General features: G+C 54.5%; 1 protein-coding gene across 12 annotated transcripts in view; it reads left to right on the forward strand.

Annotated features, from left to right (window-relative positions):
- Positions 1 to 9979, forward strand: part of DCTN1 (dynactin subunit 1) — a 39252-nt gene that overhangs the window by 26285 nt on the left and 2988 nt on the right. For all 12 annotated transcript variants that reach the window (XM_069072119.1, XM_069072030.1, XM_069072040.1 and 9 more), the window contains 18 exons: positions 1664 to 1867; positions 2224 to 2421; positions 2581 to 2785; positions 2902 to 2980; positions 3069 to 3228; positions 3635 to 3739; positions 4010 to 4201; positions 4350 to 4466; positions 4715 to 4867; positions 5094 to 5254; positions 5531 to 5699; positions 8123 to 8191; positions 8347 to 8409; positions 8558 to 8707; positions 8864 to 9025; positions 9152 to 9283; positions 9461 to 9586; positions 9755 to 9897. In XM_069072119.1, the coding sequence (XP_068928220.1) occupies positions 1664 to 1867; positions 2224 to 2421; positions 2581 to 2785; positions 2902 to 2980; positions 3069 to 3228; positions 3635 to 3739; positions 4010 to 4201; positions 4350 to 4466; positions 4715 to 4867; positions 5094 to 5254; positions 5531 to 5699; positions 8123 to 8191; positions 8347 to 8409; positions 8558 to 8707; positions 8864 to 9025; positions 9152 to 9283; positions 9461 to 9586; positions 9755 to 9897 (2588 nt within the window). The remainder of the gene's footprint in view (positions 1 to 1663; positions 1868 to 2223; positions 2422 to 2580; positions 2786 to 2901; positions 2981 to 3068; positions 3229 to 3634; positions 3740 to 4009; positions 4202 to 4349; positions 4467 to 4714; positions 4868 to 5093; positions 5255 to 5530; positions 5700 to 8122; positions 8192 to 8346; positions 8410 to 8557; positions 8708 to 8863; positions 9026 to 9151; positions 9284 to 9460; positions 9587 to 9754; positions 9898 to 9979) is intronic.

The following is a 9979-nucleotide window of genomic DNA, read 5'->3' on the forward strand; positions in this document are numbered from 1 at the left end:
CTGTTCTTCAGGATCTTTCAGAGGTCATTGATCAGCAAACATGTGGGCCAGTTTTTACAGTATTCCGAGGTGTAGTTCATTTGTTCTCGGTGACTTGCACTCATTGTGGAGCTGGATTTGAGCTTCCCCTTAGCATTCTTTTGTCAAGAACTTTCTGGCCCAACGGACCTTTTTGGAAGGGGGGATTAGACTCGGTTTTGGCCTCAGGGCAGGACTTGGAGTAATGGGTGGCAGTTTCAGAGAGGCAGACTTCAGTTTACTGCTCACTCCCTGCCTAAAAATGGGATGGCTGCCTCGGGAGGCAATGAGTTTTCCCATCACTAGAGTTTTTTAGATGGAGGCTGAACGACCATTTATCAGGTTCCATTGTAGGAGGCAGTAATATTTAGGTATGGGTTTGACTTCCAATTCTCAGATGCTTTAGTTTTTTTCTCTGGATGACTGTGTGCATGTGTGACTTTGTATGCTTATGTTTGTGACTCATTGAATATCCTTGAGAGTCAGTGTGTATTGTCTGTCTGTCTGTCTGCATGATTGACTGACCCAGGCAAAAAGGACTAGGAAAATTTGATGTCTAAGATTCTTTTGGATCCAAGGGATAAGGGAGGAGTCAAAAGTCCATCTCTATGGAAGCTTAAGTTTTCCCTGAAAGGAAGAAAGTATATGTATATGTATGTCAGCTGTGCCGCTGCAGGACAGCCTTCTTCCTCCCCATTGGAGTGTTTCTTGTGTGGTGGGAGGAACATAGAGCCTTGGAGGGGGGGATCCTAATATTCCAAGAAGGGGTGAGGCTATTACTGATCTCTTCTAGAGAGGTTAAAAAATTGTTCTGGGGCATACTTTTAAGGAAGAAGAAGGTTGTGATGAGATAAAGTAATGCCTGGCCCACTTCACAGACCTTTATCGGAGAGAAAGGAAGGACTTAGAATCAGAAGGCCTATTTCCAAGTCCTAGCCATTAGGACTAATCCTAGCCTCTTCAGGCCTCAGTTCTTCTACCTGTAAAATGGGGTATATTTAATACCTATACTATCTTCCTCATTAGGGTGTTGTGAAGAAATCTGGAAGTGCTACAGATATATGAGCTATTATCATAATAGCTGAGTACCTAGTTAGTGAAAGGGGGCTGAGCCCCTGAGTGCCTCAGAGGCCTGCAGCTCATCCCTGTGCTCCTGCCCTAGCTTGATTGTATTTTGTCTCAGAGCCAGGAGGCTTTAAAGTCAAACCACCCACACCCGCCCTAATTACGAAGACAACAGTGAGGGCCTTGTCTTTCTGTCCCCCTCCCCCCCCCCCCCCCAAGCTAACAGTCTGAACATGGTGGAGAAAGCTTGGCTGAAGGGGAGAAGAAGTGCTGAGACTTGGGCTTGATTCTGATTTTACCCTTTAAGGAAAAGAGCTGGGTGAGCCATCACTGCTCCCCAGCCAAGCGTGAGGCTTGAGGCCTCTGTAAGAGCTGGCTGTAAGGTGGGGAAGATTGTAGGACCCCTGTGGGGCAGTTCTTATGGTCTTAAGTATGATTAAGTCTTCTTTCCACCTTTTTGTTTTATCTCCTAGACCTGTGAGTGAGAGTGCCTATCTCTCTCTAAAACCTTTACAATAGATTTCTCTTTGACCTGATGGCCAATGTCTCTCTCTCTCTCTTTCCTCCCACACCAATGCAGCCTGCCCGTCCTAGCAGCTCGGGGGCCTCGGGGGCTGGTGGCCCTGCAGGCCCCTCAGGTTCAGCCTCTGCCTCAGCCTCCACTGGGGAGATGAGCAGCAGTGAGCCCAGCACCCCAGCACAGACACCCTTGGCAGCCCCCATCATCCCCACGCCGTCGCTTACCTCCCCTGGGGCGGCTCCCCCACTGCCTTCACCCTCCAAGGTAAGGACTGGTGTGAAGGAGGAAGCTGCTCAGATCCTGTAGAAGCACAGAGCTGGTTTTAGGTGACCATGGAGACAGCAATTTCCTGCTGCTGTCGGGCTGTAGCTGCCCTCCTCCCTCTGAGCATGGTGGTGATAACCCTCAATCTCATGGCAGCTCCCTTCTCAGGGAAGAGGAGAACCAGGACCCCACTCTGCCTCCCAAGAGGTCGGGCCCTCCTGCAGTCTCTGACTGCCTGGGGTGTGTTCTGTGGAAGGGAGACATTGCCCGACTGCTCCCCCCACCCAGGCCAGTGGCGCTCTTTGGTCAGGCCAAGGCGGGGGCAGCCGGTGAGGGCCGCCTGGGCTTCTTCCCAGGAGGAGGAAGGGCTGCGGGTGCAGGTGCGTGACCTGGAGGAGAAGCTGGAGACGCTGCGGCTGAAGCGTGCAGAGGACAAGGCGAAGCTGAAGGAGCTGGAGAAGCACAAGATCCAGCTGGAGCAGGTGCAGGAATGGAAGAGCAAGATGCAGGAGCAGCAGGCCGAGCTGCAGCGCAAGCTCAAGGAGGCCCGGAAGGTGAGCCTGGGCGCAGGGCGGGCAGGCCACTGGGCGGCCGGGGCCTCCCCAGGGCAGTTGAGCCCTTCCCAGGGCAGCCGGGGCCTCCCCAGGGCCTCCCCAGGGCAGCCGGGCCCTCTCCAGGGGCCTCCACTGGCACTGTTCCCCTCTGCTCCCCAGGAAGCCAAAGACGCCTTGGAGGCCAAAGAGCGCTACATGGAGGAAATGGCGGACACGGCCGATGCCATCGAGATGGCCACTCTGGACAAGGAGATGGCCGAGGAGCGCGCAGAGTCCTTGCAGCAGGAGGTGGAGGCTCTGAAGGAGCGTGTGGAGGAGCTCACCACTGACCTCGAGATCCTCAAGGCGGAAATCGAGGAGAAGGGTGAGAGGGCGCCTTCCTAGGAGCTGGGCGTCTGAGAGCAGAGCCCTGGGGCCGGAGGCGGGGAAGAGGGAAGGTGGTGCAGGCTGGGTGGGCTGATGGCCCGTGCTCTCCCGTAGGTTCTGATGGGGCTGCGTCCAGCTACCAGCTCAAGCAGCTGGAGGAACAGAACGCTCGGCTGAAGGATGCCTTGGTGAGGTAGGCCTGCTGGGTCATGTGCCCCTCCCCTCACCTTCGGGGCCCCTTGCCTCTACTGCTTTGTGTGATGCCTCTCTCCACCCCCCAGAATGCGGGACCTCTCAGCCTCAGAGAAGCAGGAGCATGTCAAACTTCAGAAGCTCATGGAGAAGAAGAATGTGGAACTGGAGGCCTTGCGGCAGCAGCGTGAGCGCCTGCAGGAGGAGCTGGGCCAGGCCGAGCGCACCATTGACGAGCTCAAGGAGCAGGTGGGGGCTGCCGCGGCCGCCAGTGAGGCTGAAAGGTTCAGGGACTTAGCCATGGCCACACAGATAGCACATGGCAGCCAGAGTGTGGCCTCCACCCAGTCACCTTTCCAGAACACTGGCATGCCCTGGGTGCACCAGCGCTCCACTCTGAACCCTCATTTCAGTCCTGCAGGCTTTTCTTGTTGTTTCTGTGTTTGGTGCCCAGCCCAAGCACAGGACCCTGCAGATAAGATAGGAGGGACCTGACAAATGGGTGCTGGATTCAGGGGAAGCACTTACTGTGGGGAGGGTGGGGGGGAGTCCAGATGGCCGGCCAAGATGTCTGTCTTCCACCAACCTAGCAGAGAAGGTCAAACCTGGACACCTAATTATGGAAGTATCTGTAACTTCCCCTGCAATACTACAGGTAGATGCAGCCCTGGGAGCAGAGGAGATGGTGGAGACGCTGACAGACAGGAACCTGAACCTGGAGGAGAAAGTCCGGGAACTGCGGGAGACTGTGGGGGACCTGGTGAGAGCAAGGCGTGGTCAGGACTTGTGCTGTGCCCAAGGGGAGGCTCAAGGCCTTTCCTCACTTTGGGCTTCCTGCCCTCATCTCCATCCAGAAATGCTAGAAGGAGCTGGTGAAAAGGAAGCCCGCTCTGACCTCTCCCACTGATTGTTGAGGATGATGTTAAGGAGCTTGTCCTGGATTCCCCAGTCACCCCAAGCCCTGAGGGAGGGAGTCCCCTGGGGATCCTCTGTGGCCCTTGACCTTTATTGCCCCCACTGTGTCCCACAGGAAGCTATGAATGAGATGAATGATGAGCTTCAGGAGAATGCCCGGGAGACTGAGCTTGAGCTCCGGGAGCAGCTGGACATGGCAGGTGCCCGGGTGAGGGAGGCCCAGAAGCGTGTGGAGGCTGCCCAGGAGACGGTTGCTGACTACCAGCAGACTATAAAGAAATACCGACAGCTGACCGCCCATCTGCAGGTGCCTCCCCCTGCCCCGTGCACATCCGTGCCCCCAAGGGTGCTTGGCCAGGCTACACCAGACTCCTTCTCTTCTATTTCTCTCCAATCCCCCTGATCTGGGACATGGTTCCCCTGCCCGTGTTCAAAGTGTGTCCCTGCTTCCTCAGGATGTGAATCGAGAGCTGACCAATCAGCAGGAGGCCTCGGTGGAGAGGCAGCAGCAGCCGCCCCCTGAGACATTTGACTTCAAGATTAAGTTTGCTGAAACCAAGGCCCATGCCAAGGTCAGTGTTGGAGTTGGGAGTGAAGAATGCTTACTGTTGATGGCCTGTTGGGGGCCATGAGGAGAAAGGGCTGGCCTAGTGTTGGAAACTAGAGGGATTTGACTGTACTTTATTCAGAGTAGCCATGGTCCCAGGGATGTAGAGGTGATACATGGCTGGTTTGGATGGACTTGTGGTTAGGGTAGGCCCTGGCCTGGGAAGGCTTATGGGCTCCTAAAGCCTTGCTTGGTGATGCTGTTGCCCTCTAGGCCATTGAGATGGAGCTGAGGCAAATGGAAGTGGCCCAGGCCAATAGGCACGTGTCCTTGCTTACGGCCTTCATGCCAGACAGCTTCCTGAGGCCTGGTGGAGATCATGACTGTGTTCTTGTTCTGCTGCTCATCCCCCGCCTTGTTTGTAAGGTAGGCCCTGGCACACATCCTTCATACTTTCACATGCACACCCAAGTTCTGCTCTTGCCCTTGTGCCTTGGGTGCCCCAGAGCTGAACTCTGTGACCCTTCTTTGTCTATGCCTCAGCCCTGAGCCCAGGGAGTGCCCTTGGTGCCTACCTCCCTGAGGCTGGGCATATCCTCACAGGGTTTTTGCCTTGGTGCTCAGCCTCATGTCCCTTCCACTTCTCTGACAGGCAGAGCTAATCAGAAAGCAGGCCCAGGAGAAGTTTGACCTGACTGAGAACTGTGCAGGGCGACCAGGGCTCCGAGGGGCTCCTGGGGAGCAGCTCAGCTTTGCTGCTGGCCTGGTGTACTCATTGAGCCTCCTGCAGGCCACACTACATCGATATGAGCAGTGAGTAGTCCCTACACCACCACCCCTCCACTGGCTCCCTGACCCATCTCCTGTATCAGCAAAACTGCTGTCTAAACTTAAGTGGAGTACCCTACGCCTTCATCCCAACTGGCGACTGTGATAACTGTTCCTCATTGGAAGCCCTAGTTGTACTTGCTGCCCTTTCCCCTCCAACACTAGTTTCTTGTTGTGACTAAGACCTTACTGGGAGATTGAACACCCTGGGCCTCTCTCCTGTGACCGTGCTCTTACTTGGTGGCCTGCTCTGATCCATAGTGCCCTGGCTCAGTGCAGCGTGGATGTTTACAAGAAGGTTGGTAGTCTCTACCCTGAGATGAGTGCCCACGAGCGTTCCTTGGACTTCCTCATTGAGCTGCTGCACAAGGACCAGCTGGATGAGACGGTCAATGTAGAGCCCCTCACCAAGGCCATCAAATACTATCAGGTACGGGGAACAGCCCAAGGAAGAGCTGGAAAATGTGGTTGGGATGGTAGCAAGACCCAGTTGATGACTACATCTCCCCTGGTCCTGATGGCCATGGATCAGCCCTCATGATATCTGTTTAACAGAGGAGGGGTATGACTTAGGTTTGTGTCTCAGGAAATAACTTTGTCAGTGAGTGAAGGATGCATTGAAGGAAAGAGCAGAGTCCAAAAAGACCCATTTTGGAGGGTGGTTCTAAGGATCTAGGCAGGGAGTAACAGGGAGCCCATTTTAGGCCGGTGACAGTGGTATTGAGAGGAGACTGAAGAATGAGGCTTCAGGCAGGCTGGGGAGCAGCTGGGTGAGCAGACTCTACCTGGGGACCTGGGGCAGGAGGCGCTGTCCCTTGTGATGAGGCTGGTGGTTCTTTTGAAGGGAGAGTTTCCCATGGCTCCCTTTCCCCCAGTCTCCTTTGAATTTGTAGGGAGAGCAAAGGTGGAGGTGAGCAGGTACATTGCTAGGTGTCCCAGGAGAAAGGGGAAAGTGGACTGGTTAGAGAGGATAACTCAGGAAGTACAGAATGTCAAGAGATGGAAAGGCCCTTAGAGGTCATCTCCAGCCATTTTCCAGATGAGGAAACTGAGGCCCAGAGTAGGAAAATGACTTGATCAAGGTCATGCTAGTTACTAATTAGTTAGCATAGATGTCAAAATACATATGGGATGGGGGAGCTCAGTGTCCAGAAATCTGAAAAGTCAGGAATACCAGAGGATATCCATGACTGAAAAACAGCTTGTTTTCTAAAAAAAAAATGCTGATATATATTTGTTTTTATATTGCCTAGCTTTCTCTCTGTATCTCTCACTCTTCTTCCTCCTAGAGAGCTATCCCTTATAACAACTTTTTTAAAAAGGGGAAGAGAAAAAAATTCAGTAGAGCCAATTCATACATTGAAAAAATTGACATCGTATGCAGTTTATGGTGTTTGAGGGCCATAATTTTTGCAAAGGAATGGAAGAAAGTGTCTCTTTATATCTCTTCTTTAAAGTCAAACTTGTTTTTTGTGACATTAGAATGTTCAGTTTGACTGTTTTGTGGTTTTTCTCTCCGTGTACATTGTGGTAGTCGATAGATGTCTGCTTTGTTTCCAGGTCTTTGCTGACACAAAAAATGCCACTATAAATATTTTGGTGTGTGTGGAGCCAAAGTCAGTGACTTCTTTGGAGTCTATGCCTTGAAATGAATACTCTGGGTCAAAGGATGTGGACAAAGGATTGTAGTCCCTTTATTTGTATAATTCCCAACTGCTTTCCAGAATCGTACCAACTCACAACAATATATTCATGTGCCCGTGTGCCTGTCTTTTCACACCCCCTTCAACGCTGACTGTTCTCCTCTTTGTCATCTTTATCCATCTGGACAGTGTAAGGTGATGCCTCAGGGCTGTTTTGATCGATCTGCTTGTTTCCATGATGATTGGCAGATGGTTTTGCACTGCTGTCATCTGGTCCTCAGAATAGTCCTGGGGCTGAGCTAGGCATATGGGAAATAGGGAGCCAGACAGCTTCAGGGACCTGCCCAAGGTCACATGGGACATAAAGCCCAGTCTTTCTTCTGGTTGCTAAAGCAGATGGCCTCTTCTGTGGTTTCACAGTCTCTTTTCTGGAAGACCTAAAGGTCCCCTAGGATTGTGACTAATGGAGTCTAATGGAGAAAGAGACCTCTGTGGAGGCATCAGTCATTTCTTAGGGGAGAGACCATTATCAGCAGGTCCCAGAAGAGTCCTCATTCCTAAGGCATCTTGTTAGCAGGATGGGGGTCAGTGCTTTGTAGGAGGGGAACCTTGTGAATTCATGCAGGCCCCCCTCATTGCTAGGATGTATTCTCTTCCTCCAGGAAGCCTGCTACACCTTGAAATGACTCTTCCCTTCTTAAATCATGCAGGCTCTGACCAGTCTAATCTGTATCACAACATTCTGTAGGTGTTGCCTTCCCTGTGCACAAAGAGTAGAGATGAAGCTGGGGGTGGGGGGCCATTGAGTTTCATCCTGAGGAGGAAGTGTCCTTACAACAGCAGGGGCACAGTGGACAGAGCACTGGGCCTGACCTTGGGTTCAGACCCCCCCCTCAGACACTTAATGTAGAATGTGTGATCATGGACTAGTCACTGAACTGTGACCTGACTTTTCCTCACCTGTAAAATGGGTATAACGGTGCGCCTCCCTCCAGGGCAGCTGGGAGGATGAGATGACGCCATGTTTGTAAAGTCCTTGGTGCAGTGCCTGGCACGCAGTAGGGGCTTAGTGCAGGTTCCTTTGTCCCCTCCCTCCTTGTTCCCTGCACGAGGGCTGGGTCTTGGGTGATGGGGAACTGGGGAGGGAGGGGAGAAGCCTAGCGAGCAGAAGCCTGATGCGGTGCTGAGTTTGTCTGATGTTCTCCCTCAGCACCTGTATAGTGTCCATCTTACAGAGCAGCCCGAGGACTGCACTGTGCAGCTGGCGGACCACATCAAGGTGAGGGCCTGAAGCAGGGGCCGGCCGGGGAGAGTGGGAGGGGGGCTTCAGACAGCCCCATCTACACAGAGCTCTGCCCCTCCCTGTGGCCAGGAGAGCTGGGCAGCCCGTCTGGGGATCTGTGCCCTCAAGGGCTACGTCTGGTCTCCTCACAGTTCACCCAGAGCGCACTGGACTGCATGGCTGTGGAGGTGGGGAGGCTTCATGCCTTTCTACAGGTGAGTCGGAAACCTGGTCTCCTCTCTTCCCTGCATTCCCCACTCCTGCTGGTTCTTTCCTCCCTTCTTGACTTCCCCCTCCTTTCTCATTGCTTAACAGATTCCTTTTCCCCTGCTAATGCTGACTTTATATCCCCTCTGCATCCAGGGTGGGCAGGAGGCATCAGACTTGTCCCTCCTGCTCCGGGACCTGGAAACATCCTGCAGTGACATCCGACAGTTCTGCAAGAAGATCCGCAGACGGATGCCAGGGACAGATGCACCTGGGATCCCAGCTGCCCTTGGTTTTGGGCCTCAGGTCTGGACAGGTGGAGACGTGCTGGGCTGCAGGGAGGCAGAGATAACGAAGGGACATGACACCTGCCGCTCCAGGCACGGGTGGGCCTGGGGCCCATGGAGGGCAAGTGGGGCAGACCTCTGATCCGTTCCCCTCCCCCACCCTGCCTTGCTCCAGGTGTCAGACACCCTTCTGGATTGTCGGAAGCATCTGACGTGGGTGGTGGCTGTGCTGCAGGAGGTGGCTGCTGCAGCTGCACAGCTCATCGCCCCCCTGGCTGAGTATGAGGCTCTGCCCTCTGGCACCCTGGAAGAGTTGGCCTTCAAGGCAGGGGAGCAGGTAGAGATGGGCTGCCTCGGCTAGGCCTCAGGAGGTGGGGGAGGCAGGAGAAAAGCTGGGTGAGAGGAGCCTGTGATGGCTCCTGAGTCCCCGTTTGGGTCTGACATGACTCCGGGCTCCTGACAGATCTATGGGTCTCCATCAAGCAGCCCCTATGAGTGCCTTCGACAGTCCTGCAGCATCCTTATTGCCACCATGAACAAGCTGGCCACAGCTATGCAGGAGGGAGAGTATGATGCAGAGAGGCCCCCCAGCAAGGTATGCCAAGAGGGGCCCAGGGAGGTCCTGGGCAAGGTTGGTTGGGGCCTTCCTGGAGGCTAGAAGGAGGGGCGGGAGACTGTGGCAGCAGGGGGGGAGGGAGGAGGTCCTAGTGATGGGTGGGAGCAGGCAGTGTTCCAGCCCCACAGATCCTCACGCCCTGCCCTTTCCCTGCAGCCTCCTCCCTCTGAACTGCGGGCTGCAGCCCTTCGTGCAGAGATCACCGATGCCGAGGGGCTGGGGCTGAAGCTGGAGGATCGAGAAACTGTCATTAAGGAACTGAAAAAGTCACTGAAGATCAAGGTGGGCCCAGCACATGGGGCCTGCTTGAGGCCTGAGCTGGGGGGGCGGGGCAGCACAGGGGTCTTGGGAGCCCAGCCTTCCACAGGCACCATCCATTCTGGGCTTTGGACATGAGCACTGGGGGCTCAGGAAGGGGAGGGGACAGCTGAGCTGATCCCACTGTCTCAGGGAGAAGAGCTAAGTGAGGCCAATGTGCGCCTGAGCCTCCTGGAGAAGAAGCTGGACAGTGCAGCCAAGGATGCAGACGAGAGGACCGAAAAGGTGCAGAGTCGGCTAGAGGAGACTCAGGCCCTGCTGCGCAAGAAGGAGAAGTATGTTGGCCCCTGGCTCCCAGGCTGCCCCTCCCCTGGCCCCTGGGGGTCTCCTCCCCTGGCCCCTGGGGGTCTCCTCCCC

The sequence above is a fragment of the Petaurus breviceps genome, unplaced genomic scaffold, assembly GCF_028583685.1.
Source record: "Petaurus breviceps papuanus isolate PSGF00001 unplaced genomic scaffold, PetGlider_PUasm1.0 140, whole genome shotgun sequence".
NCBI lineage: Eukaryota > Metazoa > Chordata > Mammalia > Diprotodontia > Petauridae > Petaurus > Petaurus breviceps.